Raw genomic sequence first — 18726 nt, 5'->3', positions numbered from 1 at the left:
AGTCCCTAGTTCATCTTTGTGTTTGCTGCATATACTGTAGAAATAAAGGATGTGTTTTGCTTTCTCCAGAAACCAAACCAGCCATCGTTTAAAATTGCATAAACTTTTATATTTCTATAGTAAAAGACAAATCTTATTTATCCACGTCGTCTTGTGAAAGGCACATCTTGCTTGATTAATCTTATGCGAAGAGAAGCAATAATATTAAGTTTCAGGTTAGTATATGTTAAATGTATGTTTTTTTGACCAAAGAAGCTCTCGATCTTGTGGGATTTTTAAAATAGTTTTGATTGTTCACCTTGATGCTCAGGTATATAGTTCTTATTCTGTTTGATAGAAGCAGCCCTTTCCATTGTTGTTTTTATTGTGTTTTGTATCTTGTTTGTAAAAGGTGGATTATAATGAAAAAGCTGTTTGAATTTTGAATTAAAAATATATTATTAGTATTTATTATTATGTTATTATTAAATAACCTACAGTATGAACCCTACAGGATCTATTCTGATTGTTCACCTTGATGCTGTAGAAGTTCTTATTCTGTTTGAAGAAGCAGCGCCATTGTTTTTTTATGAAAAAGGTGGCCGTTGACTGATTATTATTATTATTATTATTATTTCAGAAGAACCCTATTATATGGGAAGGTGTTAATTGTAACGGGAAATGCAGAAAGAAGATGAATTCTGTTAGGATAGTAATTAATCGCTTCTTCGCTTGAATTTATACCACAGTATAGCCACTTTAATACTCTTAGGTCTTCGAAACTTTCGATACAGAAGTTGGAAAATCCCACAAACCTATGGCAGCATAATTTCTGAACGAGGGAAGAATGAAAAAGCATAATGTATATGCTACTGACTCAAATATGGCTTCCGGAAGCTGCTCAGCTGGCCAGTAGTTGCCGAATTTGTGGCCCCCTCTCTCATTTGTTTAAACTTAACGGCTATAAGTTTATAGTAGACATCCGGGATTATTCATTTAGTATAATCCGGATCATTAAATTGTACCGCTAATTCCTGATGTCTTGTTTTTGATCCATTCTCTGTGGCTGTGTCATTCTCCCTCTCAAAATTTTTAGCTATGTCTGAAGCATTTGTATTGCAGTTCCGTCACCAGCCGCACATTGCAGATAGCATTAGATGATGCAGAGTTCATCTGCGCATGACGAACACGCATTCAAAACAACAAAGAGAATGTGAACTTGCATTCGAAAAACAACTACTTAGTTAACCTCGAAAACAGAGATGTATTTTTATCAAGATTGATGTCCTAAAGCTTCGGACACGTAATTTTTTTTTGCGATTTTTTTGTGTGTAAAAAGCCCATATACAGGATGTAGGCTAAGTCAATTTTGATTTATTAATTGTCAGTGTCCAGTGATTTAAAGACTTTACTACTATTTAATATTGTATGTAAGAAATGTGCATCTATATGTAGACAACTGTCATGCAGATTGTCTACATACAGTATGGTTGCACAGCCTATAATATGTAAATATATGCAAACTGCCCAGACCCGAAGCCTCCAGCATAAGTAATTACGCGTTGCACTGCAAAACGAATATCAATTATGCAGATTTTAAAATCGTATCTTCCACGCAAGAAGAGGGGTGGGGGGAACTAACCACTTAGACTCCATCATAATTAAAACTACCATATCCCCTCGTTAAACGACCAGGCAGCCTCCATAAAGCTATTCATAGCATAACAAGTTGTTTGTTTACATTTCGTTCCCGCAATTCAACTTTTACTTGCCCTCTTACTTTTTTTTATTGTTTTAGTTCCTCTTTTAACTCGGTTTAGGTAGGTTGTGTCCGTCTTTATAGTGATTTTTAAATGATTTTACTTTTCTTGTTTTTTTTTGGTAAATTGCAGCCTAGCTTCGAAGATGCCATGGGATATTGCGAGACGCCGTCGGCAATTCTGTTGTTTCAATATACGTGCTGCCTTATAATTCCTGGCAGCCCCCCTTTGATAGCTATTATGAAGCTTACAGCTATATGACTTGTTTATATATATATATATATATATATATATATATATATATATATATATATATATATATATATATATACTGTATATATATACTGTATATATATAATTGGAAACTATATTATTACTCGAACTCCTTAGACCCAAACCCTTACTGAAAAATTATTTTATACCTTAAAAATGAAGATTAATTCAAAGATAGTAAGCTTTTCCAGAGAAAGATTAACAAGATTTCACATACGTATTGTCCTTTGCATCATTTAAGTAAAATGAACATCTTTACATTAATCTTATTGAAAATTACATTTTTTTGTTTTAATTTATTTTGTAGAGCTATAATTTCTTTAGCCATCCACATTTACAATTAAAGTATGTATTTTTTTTTTAGTTTCTTTTTATTTACGTATTTGAGCGGATGTATGGACCTTTTCAAAAGAAGCTACGTCTAGTTTTAAACTCTGGCCCGTTCAACGTTTTGTTAACTTTTTCCAAATTGTAACCCGTCATCATGTAGGCCTATTCTCTTTCTACCTTTTCTGGTGTCAAGTTTTTAGTACCTTAGTTCACTCTCTGGCGCCTTATCTTATCGTTAGAAAATCCTTTGCATAATTGTCCGTAATCCTTTGTTTTGATTTTAAATCTGGATTCTCCTGAATAAGGCATGTTATTGTAATTCTACGCGTGATTATATGAACAGTTTGCCACGAAACGGTTTCATCAAGTTTTTATACCGCAGTTCACTCTCCGGCGCCTTTTCCTATCGTCAGAAAATCCTTCTCATATTTGTCCGTAATCCTTCCTGTTTTGTTTTTAAACTTTTATCCTTTTAAATAAGGCCACTTATTTTTTAATCTCTTAGATAAGGCAAGTTATTATAATTCTAGGCGTGACTATAGGAGCTTAGACATCGTGGTCACCGAGAGATTGATCTCGACGTGGCCACGGCTACATGCAGTGCAACGGTTTCGTTGAGTTTTTTTTTTTTACGTTTCCTCTCCGGAGTCTTATCTTATCGTCTAAAAATCCTGCGCATAATTGCCCGTAATCCTTTCTGTTTTAATTTTAAATCTGGATTCTCCTAAATAAGGCAAGATATTATAATTCTACGCTTGATTGTAAGAGCGAATTGCACTGCTACGTTTTCATTTTAATTTTTATACCTTAGTTTACTCTCCAGCGCCTTACCCTATCGTCAAACAAGCATTCGCATAATTGTCCATAATCCTTTTTGTTTTGATTTTAAACTGTTATCCACTTAAATAAGGCAACTTATTTTTCATTCTTCCAGATGAGGCAAGTCATTATAATTCTACGCATGATTATATGAGCAGTTTGCCTTAGTTCACTCTCCTGCGCCTGATCCAATCGTCAAACAGGCATTCACATAATTGTCCATAATCCTTTGTTTTGATCTGAAACTTCTATCCTCTTATATAAGGCAAGTTGTTGTAATTATGCGCATGCTTATAAGAGCGACATGCACCGCAACGGTTTCATTGAGTGTTATACCACAGGTTACTCTCAGGCGCCTTACCCTATCGTCAAACAGGCGTTCGCATTATTGTCCGTAATCCGTCCTGTTTTGATTTTAAAGTTTTTTCATCATGAATCAGGTAAGTTATTATAATTTCACGCATGATTATAAGATTGGCTTTTACTGCAACGGCTTGGTCAAGTTTTTATACCTCAGGTTACCCTCCGGCGCCTTGCCCTATCGTCAAACAGGCATTCAAATAGTTGTCCATAAACCTGTGTTGATTTTAAGTTTTTATCCTCTTAAATAAGTTAGTTATTATAATTATACGCATGATTATAAGATCCCTTTCCTCTGCAACGGAGGAGCGGCCGAGGGGGGAGGAGGAGGAGGAGGGATAGGAGGAGGAGGAGGAGGACCTCCTCCAAGCCGCAAAGTCGCGCACAGGCAAACCGAGAAGAAGAAGAGTCCGACTTGAGAGAATTTGTGAAGTTCGCCCGACGGAAAACCTGACGAAGGGTCCTCTGCCATTCGTGTGGTGCCTCGCACGCGCTTCCGTGGATGTGATTTTCCGAACCCCGGGGGGAGAGACGCGTCGTACCTCGGGAACGTCAGAGATTTCCGTCTACTCATGTTCCGGCACACCTTAAATAGACAGTATGACCCCCTCAACAACAGTCTATTTTATACGCTCGCCAAAGGTACTGACGGAGAGACCGACCGTGAAGGTGTCCTTTTCTTGGGGCGCGGGAGTTGGGCGGGTTTTTTTTTCGAGGGGGGGGGTCGCTTTTTGTGTCCTGGGTTTGTCATGTATGTCTCCGCAGTGAATAAATTGAGTTAGTTTGTCTTTGTGCCCTTTAAAGGGTATTTTGGGGTATCCCCTGATTATTGGTAATACTGTTTTGTTGTTGGTTTCGTAGCTCGATACGAAAGGTTATTTTTACGATTGTCATTTATTGTATTTTGCTTTTTTTGTCTGTTATTATTATTGTATCCTACTTGTTTTTATTTATAAACGACCTATTATACCCAGCAATTATGGGGGAACCTAAAAAATTGCATAATTATAGGCTAGCCTAATGGTGGCTTAGGTAATGAATGAATAACATTTACGATCACCAAAGAAATTGCAAGGCATGAAAATACCCCTTCCATAAGGAGTTAATGCCATCAGTGCACCTCGTGAGGTGCACCGTAGGCATTGCTCAGGGTTCTTTGCAAGTGCCAGTTCAGCCCCTAACTGCAGCAACCTCTTTCATTCATTTTACTGTACCTCTGTTCATATTCTTTCTTCCGTCCACCTTCTCCTAACGACTGTTTCGTGGTGCAACTGCGAGGTTTTCCTCCTGTTACACCTTTCTACTGTCAATTTCCTTTTGGGCGCCGAACGGCCACATCGTAGGTCCCAGCGCTTGGCCCTTTGCCTAAAATTTATTTTCTGACAGTAACAATCGCCATAAAGGGTTGCTAGGACTGTAATGGGGCTGTAACCTTACCTAACCTAGCATCCTAGGTCACACCAGGTGGATCCTGAAAATCACCCCCTCCCTCCCTTCCTCCCTGTTATCCAGTTTGATCTAGGATGGTAGAGGAGCCATAGAGTCAATGACATGGGATGCATCCTAACCTAACCTTGGTATTTGTAGGGAAGATCTCAATAAGATAATGTATTGTTTATTAATGAAATGTTTTGTGTGAGCAACGTAGGAATAGGTATATATGATGCAGTACAGGTGAGAAAACTTGAGAACTTTAGTGAAACAATGCGTGAAGTTTATCACCTTTTGTTTATGTTTTTACGGTAATCCCCCTCGAGGGACTGATACTGAAGATGATGTCTCCTGGAGCTTTTCTGTTTAGAAACGTGAACAAAAGAAGGCAAATTTCTCACGTTATTTTGGTATATATTTCAAGCTGTGTATGTACACCTTTTTCTATACTGTTCAGCAAGAAAATCTTTAATGAACTACCGTATATCTCCAAGCAGAACTCTTCCTTAGAATTATCCTAACCTTTCCTATGCTAACCTAATGCACAGGATCCTTACCTGGATGGGGGTGGGGTATTCTTCCCCTCTATCCTAACCTGACATATAACTAAAACATAGGTTACAGGTGAAATAACCTATCACACCCATTCCTTATTGCCAAGGCTGCTCCTATAATATTCATTGACTTTGAGGTTGGTTTTATGGTGGAGAAGCATTTATCAGTGGAAAGCATCACTGTACTTTCATAGTTATTTTACATTTTTGTAGTATAAAAGTATAAAAGATAGTTTTGCAGTGGTATTTGTGTCTTCATACAATGGAGCTGGCAAAGTCTTTCTCATTCATACTGCATTGATAATTTGCCAGTAACTCAAGTCTGCAGAGATGTATTTCCACCCGAAACAATTCTGCCAGGTTTATGATTGTTTCAGGAGGACAGTACATATCTGGTAATTAACAGAAATATATGAAATAATTTAATACATATTTTTCAATAAATTAAGTAAATTTTCATAACTACGTTGTTGTTGTTTATTTCCTGTGTGTTTTTACTGTCACTGATATGACATTATAAGTAGAGCTGAGGTTGTGCTGCTCAGTCTGGTGTTTGTTTTGTGTAGAAGGTCAAGGTGAAGCCAAATTGCCTGACCGTCATCGTAATAATGATGATGACAAAGTAGATATAAAAGGTCTATCGAAGATGTTTTAAGCAAGGAGTCATTTTCAAACCACAGAGGAGTAGAATTTGGAAAGCATTTATAAATAGATACATGTATTATGTAAAGAAAGAGTAAATGGACAACAGAACTATAAAACAACAGATACAAACGAAAAACTGCAGTACTATAAGTCTTGACCCTGTAGGGGGTTAATACCATCAGTGCGCCTCAAACAGTGCACTGTAGGCATTACTTAAGGTTCTTTGCAATGTCCTGTCAGCCCCAGCTGCAACCCTTTTTATTCCTTTTACTGTACCTCTGTTCATATTATCTTTCTTCCATCTTGCTGTCTACCCTCTCTTATCGTTTCAAACTTGCGAGGTTTTCCTCCTGTTACACCTTTCAAACCTTTCTACTCTCAATTTCTCTTTCATCGCTGAGTGACGTCATAGGTCCCAGCGCTTGGCCTTTTGGCCTAAATTCTATATTTTATTCCATTCCAATATAAATTTTGAAAAGATTAAAATAAAGGACAAAAATAAGGATTATATTGAAACCCATGTAGTGAAAATGAAGTACTTGTACTGTCTCTGTTCAATGCTAGTTTACTTAGTTTGATAAGGATATATTTTTATATCCTTGGCTCCTCAGTAGCATGTGCTGAGGTCAAGATGTTGAAATATTTGAGAGGAGATGATGTTTTACATTTTTTATGACAGTTTAAAGGATAGCAGATTTATGCAGTACTGTACAGTATTAACAGATGCAGTTAATTCCATTAGACTGACATCTCTTTGCTCATGAAATTGCAACTTGAGACTTTTTTTATATGTGAACCCATGTACTGTACTCCATGTTGTAATTTAAACAAGTAACCAAGTAATCATTTGATGAACATTGAGGAATTGGGTTCCACTCATTTATTTTAATTCAGTACTGAGAGGTTACACGAGCCTATCTGTGCAGTTAGTACCCCAGGAGACACTGTATGATGAACAACAAAAATACTCCCTCATAGGCCAGACATCCTGGGACCTTGGCACCACCAGTGATTGCTATCCACTTCATTGTGAGTGTCTTAGTCTGAGCAGAGTTTTCATTGCTGCATCAAGTTTTGGAGTATTTTAACCTCATTAACTCTTATCCTTTTATTTTATCTTCCATTCTTCGTTTCTTTAATTGAGCTTAATTTCTTGGAAAGGATTGAGAGAAAGTTTCTCTCTTGATGGTGCTTATAAGTGTTGGTGGTGGAAATTATTTTAAGATTCATATCTTTAGAATATTGACTCTATAGCTAGGCTCATGTGGACTAAAGTATTTGCATTAATAAAATAGATTTGTTTTAAAAACGAATTTTAAATCTTCAAAATTTGATTGATGGAATCTGATTGTGTTGACAAGCAAAGAACGGTTGCAGACTCAATTTCTAACATATTATCTTGTCAACTTACATCTTTGTAATAATCCTTGTTACCTGCTTTTTATTTTATTAAGAATCATGAATTGTGTTTAAGCAATTACTGTATTATCTTCAGTTACATTATTCCTAAAAATTCAAATTACATTAGCTATAATGTACTTGTTTTTCAAAATTAATTTTCAGGCATTTTAGTTATTTCAAGTAAGACAATGTATCCACCCTGTTTTCATGTAAATTGCCATACCATCCTTATTATCAACTTGGACATTTTCAGGCAGTGAATCTTTGCTACAACGAATGTCCCTTATGCAAGTTATGGACGTCCACCGGGGTTGCGTCAACACTGTCGTGTGGGATGAGCCAGGGAACCTTTTGCTCTCAGGATCTGATGACCAGAATCTCGTCATATGGTTAGTGTATCGCACTTCTTTAAGTTTTTGTAATTTGCTTTTCGGCATCAAGGTGTTGGAGGTCAGGGCATTCATAAAAAGTAACATCCACTGTATATTTCTAAGGTCGTCCTTGTTTAAATTAATGTTACTGTGATCGTAGCTTTTGAGATGTCATGAATGTCCCCGTAGGTATTGCTTGAAAATCTTTACAGCGTCCCTTTGGTCCCTAGCTGCAGCCCCTTTCGTTCCTTTTACTGTACCTTTGTTTATATTCTCTTTCTTCCATCTTACTTTCCACCCTCTCCTAACAATTGGTTCATGGTGCAACTGTGAGTTTTTTCTATGTTACACCTTTCAGACCTTTTTACACACCTTTTTACTGTTAATTTCCGTTTCAGCGCTGTTAATCTTCTGCTGTTTGGGGTATGGTCATTTCAGGCTCATAACTGAGGTTATCATTTCAGATTGGTTGTGTTTTCTCTTTGTAAAATTAGTTTCAAGATGGGTCATTTACTTTGCTGACCTTGGTAGGCAAATGGACATTATTCCCTTGAAAAGTAGTTCAGGGAATTTGAGTTCCATTTTTCTCTTTGACTTTGGATGCCTTATAGCTCAATAACTTATCGATAGTTCTTTTAATTAGTCATTCATCATATTTGTTGAGAAATGATAAAAAACTTGTCAAAAACAGTAGTGTTATTCTGTTTTTTGAATACAGGCAGTCCCTGCTTTGTGACGAGGGTACTGTTCATACACCATGTTGTAAGCCAAAAAATTGTCAAGAATCGCAAGAAAACCTTACTTTTAATCCTTTGGGTGTCTTGAAAACGATGTAACTTACATTTTTATTGAGTTTTGCATCAAAAAACCTCCGAATTTTTATCATTCTGCCATTTTGGAGCCATATTTCTTCCATCGGATTGGTCTCGTAACCCCGAGCGTGTTGTAAACCGGGAAATAATTTTTGATGAATATATTTGACGAGTGTCGTAAGCTTGGAACGTCGTAAGCCAAGCCTGTTGTAAATTGGGGACTGCCTGTAATGGACTCTTGAAGTTTTTCATTTTATAGTTACTGTGTATTTTGTTAACATTCAGCTGCAAGTTATATCTTGTGCTTTTTCATCTCTAATTTTTTGGTCTTTTTCAGTGACCCATGGGAGCGAATGACCAAGACACGGATTCACACAGCTCACCGAGCTAATATCTTCAGTGCAAAATTTATTCCACAAACCTCCAATAGAAAAATAATTTCTTGTTCTGGTGATGGTATCTTGGTTTTCACAGGTTTGTCCAAGTTTTGTAATGTTTCTGCTTTTGTGCTTCATGATACAGAAATTGGTTAGGCTTGCAAGTTTTTACGCAGTCAATGATTTTAGTGAGAAATCGAGAATGCGCGTTCCTTAAAACCGTGTTCATGGGAGCTTTAAAAGGGCCGGTGATTGATGTGTGATTTTTTCTTTCAGGTAATCAGATATATTTTTTCCTCAACTGCTGACTTAAGCTGTCGTAATGTAGCAATGCGTTTTATTCAGGATCCTCCTCAAAATGGAATGTAGGTTGGTTGGTTTGTTAGGCAGCTGACAGCGTACTCCGAAACAGTAGCCAGTTCAAAAGCCGTATCTCAGGTGAGAGACTGGTAGCCGTTTCTCTCAAGGGTAAAGATTAGATTGTACTGTCAAGTAGAATAAGTGATGTGATGGTTTGTACATCCCAAATCCTTTCTGTACTTCAGAATTGTAGCATCAGTGATGATAACTGGCCCATAAAATGAAGGATGTTTGCTATTAGTCATGATAAGATAGAAAGTGGAAGGAAAAGGTTGGTATTTCTATAAAATAATCACCTTTTTAAGGATTGTAAAGACAACCATGTCAGCCAAGCATTCTGAAATAATTAGAATAATGATGAAGACAAATAAATATAAAAAAAATGTAGATTTACAACAAGTGACCACATCAAAATGTTGAGTTCTGTCCTTCGCATTGTTGTAGGCGTTATAGCTGGTTGATAAAATGAGACAGCTCTACATTGCTTGATTTTATTGTAGAGTCTAGAATGGGGTGCAAATTATCACAGGCAGCGTCTTCTCTGGAAAATGAATTTCCCATGTTTCCATTCTCACACACTCTATACACACAAACTCCATTGAAGTCATTGGTACAATTACTGAAACAATTTTCATGAGAATTTGAAGTCAGTGGTCTGGCTAGACTACTTATTAATAATAATAATAATGATAATTCATCACTTGAAACATTCCAGTATCCTTGTTTTTACTGCTGCAAACAAAATCTCTTTTAATTACCATTATGAAAATCATTCTTGCTTAAGCCTTTTAGCTTTAGAATCAAGGGACAATTGGCTGTCACTTGCAGTCATGATGAGATTTTTAGTGATTTCTGGAAGTCATGCATCTGGCATGCCTGCCACTTTCATATCGTCTACATCCAGCAACGAAAGGTAATAACTCAATCCACATGCAGTTTATGTCTACACATATGACAGAGTTTAAAAGTATTATATTGATTGGGGAAGCTTTGACTGTCAGTCAGAAACCATCTGATTTTAGCTGTTTTTTCATCAGAGCTGGCTTGTATATCAATACATATGCAATTGTATGTTTGCACACATATGACAAGAGTTACAAAAGTATTATAATGATTGGGAAGCTTTGACCAACAGTCAGAAACCATCTAATTTTAGCTATTTTTTGTCAGCTGGCTTTTAGGGCACCTGGAGTAGATTTTTTGGATTTGCTCTATCATAGTAGTCTTTCGCTTCCTAAAGAGAATGGAACCCCTTTTTGCAAGTGATAACTGCATCATTAAACTTAAATTTTACCAAGAGTCAGGTATGCTACCTCCAAGCAGCTATTGTACTTTTGTAGTAAACTTCCAAATTTTTCTAAGTAAGTGTGCTGCTCAAATGAAACTTAAGTTATGATTGTTTTGGCATTCTAGGATGTTATGTTGTCTTATTTTATGTAGGAGTTCTGAAAACATTTTGTGTTTTTAGTCTATTTACAAGACCAAGAAAAGTACTATACAGTAGTTCGTTATATACTTTACTGGTAAGTACTGGAAATGCATATTAAAAAATCCAATTAGTAAGACTTACTACGTTGTTTGGACTCAAGATTCTGGCAGCTCTGATGAGATGTAAGTCTGTTTGCTTATAAGTTTAATAAGATATCATGCTCTGCTAAGTTAACCACAGTTTTATACTTGTTTCACACTTTTGCCTAAGTTGTGTTAAGCGTGTACATAAAATCTTGAGAGGTTTGTATGTTTTTCTCATGTGGAAGCTCCATGGAATGTTGTGTTGTGCTACATATCATTCAGTGACTGTCCAAATATCCATATAAAGATATGTAAGTTCATCAGAAGGTTGATGATTAATGTTAGGGACATTATATAATATTTGTATACTAATACAATAGAATATATACCACCAATCTCCAATATTTCTGTCATTTTGTATTCAGTTTATTTTATTTTAGGGTGTACCTCCTTTGGATTCAATCCTCTTTGGAGTTATTTCAGTATTTTTGAAGTTATGCAAAATTTGAATCAAGCTATTCTTTCATAGTGTATTTACAAGATACAATGTTGCTCATAGACCTCAGTTTTTATCACTGAAAAGCATTGAAGGTTCAAATGAAGATGTTAATGAATTACTACCCTAATATTATTCTCTTTTCATTTTAATACCTTTTTATCTTACTATTAATTTATTCATTTATTTTCCTCCTTGAATAAGTGAGATCTTTCTGTATTTCCCTTTGCCTCCTCTTACTTCATCTTAATGAACACCATAATATTCTTTGGAAGCTTGAATTTCAAGTCAGTGGCCCCTGTGGTGGGCTTGTTCCATATGGATAGGGTTCATCTTCTGAATAATGGCGATGATAATTTTCCCCTCAGATCTGGAGCGTGAAGAGGAGACACATGACTGCAAATTCAATTGCCACGTTAGTACCTGCTATGACATAATTACTGTACCTGATGACCCTCACACATTTCTCACCTGTGGAGAGGATGGAACTGTTAGATGGTTTGATCTCCGTGTCAAGGAACAGTGCACGATACGAAATTGTCAAGAGGTGAGTTTCTTTTTAATTCCTCCTGCCATCACAGCTTGCCAGTAGTTGTGTACAGGTATTTAAAGTCAGCTATAACACTCTCAGTAAAAACCAGAAAAACATGAAGGTAGTACATCTCAGTGTAGCAGCAGTATGTGTGCATATGTCTGTCCAAAAATTGAAATTTTTGAAGACATATTTTGCTTCATGCAAGTAAATACCATTAATTACTTTTTGAGTCGCACATTTGATGTTTTGAATGTTCACCACATCCTCACCTTGAATAATCGGATGACTGAAAACATCAGAATGACCAGGGAAGGCATTCCAAGAATGCCTGTCCAAGATGTATGAAATATAATATGAAACGTAATGAACAAATGCACCCAAACAGACAAGGAATAAATATTGTCATTTAACAGAGCCAGTCAGTTTAGGAAGGAAAATTGTTTTGTATACTATTGGCCCTGATATTTATGCTATCATTTTTTCACTCTTCAGTTAAATATCCAAAATATCTTTTCAGTCACTAAATTCGATTCGTAATGCAAATCAAATATTGATAAACAGGATAAAATGTTACTTTGCCAGGTGACAAATTAGAGGCTTCTGAAAATGAACAGTTCAGTTATGCAACTTGACAATAGTTAGTGGGATATAATATTGAAAGAATACAAAAATGATTATTACGAAAAGACACACATTTACTATGTGCATATTCAACTTTGTTGGTCGCTGGACTGTACCTTCTGACAGTGAGGTAATAATGATTAGGAATAGAAGAAAATGCTGAGTCATGGTAGGAATGCTGCCATTTAATGCAGTGTATATTTACAAAAGGGAAAGGTTTAATATGCATTTGATTAAGATTTTATTTTCTGTTGAAAATTGTAATTTGTATTAATTATACTGTATGTTAGGAATTTTCTAGTTTTATTTTTCAAACTAATTTCAGGATGTCCTCCTGAACATGGGACGCGCAGTTACTGCCGTAGCAGTAAACCCCATCACACCGTATCATTTAGCCGTAGCGACACAAGATTCTACAATACGAATCTATGATCGCCGTATACTAGGTACCAAAGCCACAGGTAGGACTGTTAACAAGTCTCTTTGCTATTCAGCGCTGAATGACCTCATTGTAGGTCCCAGGGCGTGGCCTTTGGCCTAAATTCTATATTCCATTCTACATATATTCCACCAATTTGGGAAAGAGTTCGATTAACAGTGTGCACAAAAAAGAGATAATACCATTATAGAGGAGACCCACTACATTCCTCCTCACCAATATTGCAATCTCTGTTCTCTTTTTTTCAGGTTTTTTCATCATAAAATAACTGCAGTCAGTTATGTTACTAACTTATAACAACCAGTACATTAAAGCTGTTTGAATTTTATTTGTACATAGTCACAGAACTGGTGATCTTTGTTGCCTGTGTATGATTAATTTTAGGTTTCAGTCTGTCTTGTGTAATAGATAATTCAACATAGACCTGCTGCGTTCATGAGTGACCCTAGTAACATCAGTAACATCACTTGCTGGACTTTCAAATTGATGTTGTTTAAGATACTTTATAGAAGTTGGTCGTCTGCTAAAGATTTGAATATATTTTATTTAAAAGGTTTCTTGTTTTGTCACTGAACTATTAATTGTGTAACTCATAAAGAATTAAGTTGAATCCGTTGACCAAACTGCATCCATTTAGTTATTTCTTGACTTTTGGTGACAAAATAGAATTGTTTTAGCATATACTGTCAGTGAGCTTGACTTGAGATTTTTACAGTAGTTGGATTAGTCATGATTTATTAAATTTAGGTATACCATAATGGAAGAATGGTTTGAATGCTTGAACATGAAGCTTTAAAATTTAATAATATAACTAATTTCTTCATTTCCTTGCCCTCTAAGATTCATTCTTGGAGCAGTCAGATCGCGCTCTTGTAATGAAACTAAAGCCAGACAACATGGAGGGCAAGAATCATAGGGTCACTTCTCTCCGCTACAGCCAGGATGGCCGGGAAGTCCTGGCAAGCTATTCTTCAGATTATTTATATCTTTTTGATACAGAAGTGAGTATTCTTTTAGTGTGATTATTCAGTCATGATGCATTGTGATATTCAGCTTCTGCAGTTCATATTTTTGTGAGAATTTCATTTTTCCTGAGGAGTAGATGTGTTGGACTTATACTGTGAATAGATACCTTGGGTACCTTTATTCATATTCTTTCTTTCATCTTACTTCCCTCATCCCTCTCCTAATACAGGTAGTCCCCGGTTTATGATGGGGGTTCCGTTTTTACGCCGCGTTGTAAACTGAAAAATCGTCGAAAATCGTCAAAAATCATAAGAAAACCTTACTTTTAATGGTTTGGGTACATTGAAAATGATGTAAACTGAATTTTTATTGAGTTTTTCATCAAAAAAACCTTCAAATTATGATCATTCTGATGTTTTGGAGCCATATTTCTTCCGTCGGATCGGCGTACGACGCGTCGTAACCCCGGAACATGCGTCGTAAACCGGGAAATAATTTTTTTTTAACATATTTGAAAAGCGTCGTAACCTCGGAACGTCGTAAGCCGGACCCGTCGTAAACCGGGGACTGCCTGTAATTGTTTCGTAGTGCAACTGCTTTGAAGTTTTCCTCCTGTTACACCTCTGTAACCTTATACTCTAAATTGTATATTCTATTCTGTGCTCTATACCTTGGGTACCTGAATGGGAACTTTTTCAGAACTTCAAAGAAGTTTCCTTAAATGGCATCGAAGACACCGATGCCGAATCTGAGACCGGACCGACTCTCAAACGCTTACGTCTGCGGGGGGATTGGTCTGACACAGGCCCGCAGGCACTCCCAGAGAGCGAAATGCGTCAGTCAGGCTGGAGGTAATGTGTACATTGTATATAAAATTATTTGAATTTTAGTCTTCAAGTTTACTTAAATATTCATTATATATTTGTGATGAATCTTACATACTGTTAAAGATAGCTTGTATCTCCGGGGCGACAGGCGAGAAGATATAAGCTTTCTTTAGTAGATGGTAAGTATCCAAATAGTAAATTTTATTCTGAAAATTTATATAATTTCCCATAGTATCTTTCCATAGGTGTTTTCGCATTGATTTCAAAAGTTTAAAGCTGTATTGTAGTCTTAGACAAGTTTAACGTTGGCATACAAGTGATTAAAACTGTAGCCTTTGAGAGCAGCTAAAGTATAGTGTCTCCACACAAATACAATACCTGATAGATTATGTACACAATTATTTTGCCAGATGTTAACAGAGCAGAAGGAGCACACATTAGTGAAAAAAACAATCGATGCTGTCGTATTGGTTTACAAGAAACACAGTTAGCCATGTCAGAGACTGAGAAAGCAAGCCCCCCATTCATAAAACCAGTATAGTTTTCAACCAGTGTAGAAACTCTGCTGGCAACCACCTCCCTTCCTAAGAAAGCCTTGTTCTGTTATCAGTTTGTGTGTGTGCGTATGTGTATACAGGCACCACCCTACTTAACAAACATTCAGCTTACAAGTATTCAGAGGTACAAACAAATGGGATCATAAATTAAAATTATGTTCAGAGCTTCCCTTTGCTACCTGTAAGTTCAAATTTTGTTTTGCGTGCTTATTCTGCACATGCGGTATTGTATGTACAGTGCATTGTGTTTAGGATAAAAAACATACATACCACACTGTACTTAATTAGGCATTAAGAGTGCAGTACTCACCTTACAAACAGTTCAACATACAAAGTAGGCTGGTGTCTGTATTTGTATATATATAAATTTTTTCAACATTAGGCCATTTTCCCTAACAGGATGTGGCCCCCAGACAAGGTACCACAACAATCACTTCCACATTCATGCTTTACCTGCAGAATATTGGGTGAACATCTTGTGCAGTAAAGCTTCCACAACACTAGCTGCCTCTCGGACCTATATGTAAGGCTCATGAGCATTGAGTTGAACCCTCCTACACACACACACACACACACACACACACACACATACACTCTCTCTCTCTCTCTCTCTCTCTCTCTCTCTCTCTCTCTCTCTCTCTCTCTCTCTCTCTCTCTCTCTCATCATTCACCCAGATTTTGCATGCATTCTTGTGGGTCCTAGATATTAAGGCCTCTCCTCTCCAGTATCTGTTTCACCCTTTATACCCAGTCCTATCTTGATCGTCTCCTCCTCCTCATTTCCCCCAACACTTTTGTACAGTATTATACAAATTTTACTAGCTCATCATCATCACCCATTCTTTACTCATGGCCAGACCATCTCAGAATACTTTGGTCTGGCCTTCCACCTGTGATAATCTTTTTGCCACCTGTACGTATCTCCACAGTTCAAGTCTGTTCCCGATCATTTACATGCACCCTTTTACCTTTCTTGCTTTAGATATTTTTTTACTTCCAAATGTTCCTTCAGTTATTTCCATTCCTCCACCATCCATATTAATATTCATTGCTCCGTCTCCTAAGTTTCAGTTCAAGTTCGTAACCTTTCTTTTTCCCATGTTTAGTCTCAACTTTCTCCTCATACATGCACCTTCAGTTTCATTCGCTAGTCTCTAGAGAAGGAGTTATTGGAGGGACAGGGAAATGGAGAGTCAGATCGTGGGTGACCTTCACCATAGATAATGACTCCCTTCTCTGGAATCAAAGTCTCCCAAATTAGTAAGAGGCATCTCTGGCACTCGATGTAGAAGTTAAGTTCGTGTTAGCTAAACAGGCAGTTGAGAAAGTGAGATGTATCATTGTGCTTCCTTAGTCACCTCTTTTGAGTCCTGTATGTGTTTAGGGCGGAGGGCCAATCGTTGATCACAGTCTGTTCCACAAGTTCCTCCAGTTGATCTTCATCGAAATGACGTTAGTCAGGACGTCAATAAGGAAAGATTTTCTGGCCTCGTGAGATCTGCAAGATGTCTACTTCATATTCTCATCCACCCAACCTCAAGGAACTTTCTGTGGTTCTTGTGGGGAGGAAAGATCTATCAGTTTCAAGTCGTTTGATTTGGTCCATTAATTGGACAAGAGGTTGTGTTCTGAGAAGGAAGGGAGATGGTCCTTTTGAAAGCTGAATGAATTTCTTTTGGTGCTTTGTGGGTTTTACTGAATAGATAGCAAGTACTGGTTTAACCTTGAGTAAGGAACTGAAGAATTCCGTTTTTCCAAGTATATTTCTTAATTACACACGTTAGATCACAGTTTTAGTCTAAATATAATTCACTATACGTTTACATCATTGATTTGTCAGCTCACAGTTTTAGTCTAAACATAATTCACTTTATGTTTACATCATTGATTTGTCACTTTCGGTAATCATCATCCAATTACTATCATTTTAGTTCATTTATTTCTTTCTGAAATAAAGAGGAAACTTTGAGTTCCAGTGTTCATATAACAGTTCCCTTATTTGCTTGAGAAGTAATATCAAGAAAATGCCCATTCAATGCAAACTGAGTACTATAGCTTAATGACATTACAACTGGCTTCTTTGATATTGGTCGCTACACAAACCTGGAATGAGAGTGAGATTGGTAGTACACAGAAAACTAGGTCTGCAATGTAATGTAGAGAGGAAACTGATTACCATGTGATTGATGTGTATTAAAAACTATTTTACAAAAACTTTTTACAGTACTTTACTTTGTTTTGTATTTGATTTTTATTAATAATAATAGTAATAATAATAATAATAATAATAATAATAATAATAATAATAATAATAATAATAATAATAATAATATATATATATATGAAGTAGGCTAACCAGACCACTGAACTAATTTACATGATGCATGAAGTTTGTTTCAGTGATAGTCGCTACTCTATACCAAATTCAAAATCATTTTCATTGCAGATGTTGGCCAGGCAAGACCAACCTTACACGCAACACTGATGCAGAGGATGACCGATGTACTATCTCGGATGTTGAACGATCCCAGTTCTCGGGCACCGGGCCAGCCTGGCGCACCGGACCTAGAATCCTCCCGAACTCGTTCCGATTCCGTGTCGGACAGTACGAGCGAAAGAGAAGTTGCTGCTGGTGAGACAGCAGACACCCATCCTTCTGGGCCACTGTTGACAGAAGAGCAGCCGTCGACATCTGGTGCCTCTTTACTATCTCAAACTGGTGAAAGCTCAACAAATTTGCCTGAAACCTCGACAGCTGTGTGCGTCCTTGGTGCTTCCTCTGTAGCCGAGGACAAACCTTCGGCGTCATGTGATGGAGAATCTTCCTCGGTAGCGCAGGAAAATGAATCGGAAGAGTCACAAGCAAAGCCAACGACTTCCAGAGCTGAAAGGCACCAGGACCCTGAGGAAGAAGGGCCTTTTGATGTGATTGACCCCAGTATAGAAGGTTTGCAAGACAGAATTTCTTCACTTCGACAGGGATTTGTTGAAAAGTATGTTTTGGTTTTCTTCCCTTTTTCTGCTTTCATTCTGTATTGTAAAGGAGTTAGTTAGTTATAAATGATTTGTTTAACCAGACCTCTGAAAAGCTAAACATTACATACTGGTGTATTGTCTTTGAAAACCCTCATACAGTACATTAAGTTTACGAATGAAATTTGATTTTTTTTTAATAAAAGTAATTCTGAGGTAACAGATTTTTAGCAGATGTGTATTCACTTGTTTTTTTTTAGTATGCTCTTAGAATTTTTACCCAAAGACATTTTCTAAGTGGTCATGTGTATGCAGTAATATGGCTGAA

At 36.8% G+C, this 18726-nt stretch overlaps 1 protein-coding gene across 1 annotated transcript in view; it reads left to right on the top strand.

Moving 5' to 3' along the window:
* The first annotated feature begins 3893 nt into the window (after nucleotides 1–3893).
* LOC136856586 (DDB1- and CUL4-associated factor 6-like) overlaps nucleotides 3894–18726 on the top strand; it is a 34710-nt gene continuing 19877 nt past the window's right edge. The window contains 9 exon segments of the mRNA XM_067134475.1: nucleotides 3894–4163; nucleotides 7806–7941; nucleotides 9073–9209; nucleotides 11849–12027; nucleotides 12962–13097; nucleotides 13916–14076; nucleotides 14741–14892; nucleotides 17872–18016; nucleotides 18018–18418. Coding sequence (XP_066990576.1) covers nucleotides 4094–4163; nucleotides 7806–7941; nucleotides 9073–9209; nucleotides 11849–12027; nucleotides 12962–13097; nucleotides 13916–14076; nucleotides 14741–14892; nucleotides 17872–18016; nucleotides 18018–18418 — 1517 coding nt within the window. The 5' untranslated portion in view covers nucleotides 3894–4093.

This window comes from Macrobrachium rosenbergii, chromosome 36, assembly GCF_040412425.1.
Source record: "Macrobrachium rosenbergii isolate ZJJX-2024 chromosome 36, ASM4041242v1, whole genome shotgun sequence".
In the NCBI taxonomy this organism is placed as follows: Eukaryota; Metazoa; Arthropoda; class Malacostraca; order Decapoda; family Palaemonidae; genus Macrobrachium; species Macrobrachium rosenbergii.
Note: the sequence above shows the minus strand (reverse complement) of the source record. Positions and strands in the feature narration are given on the sequence as shown.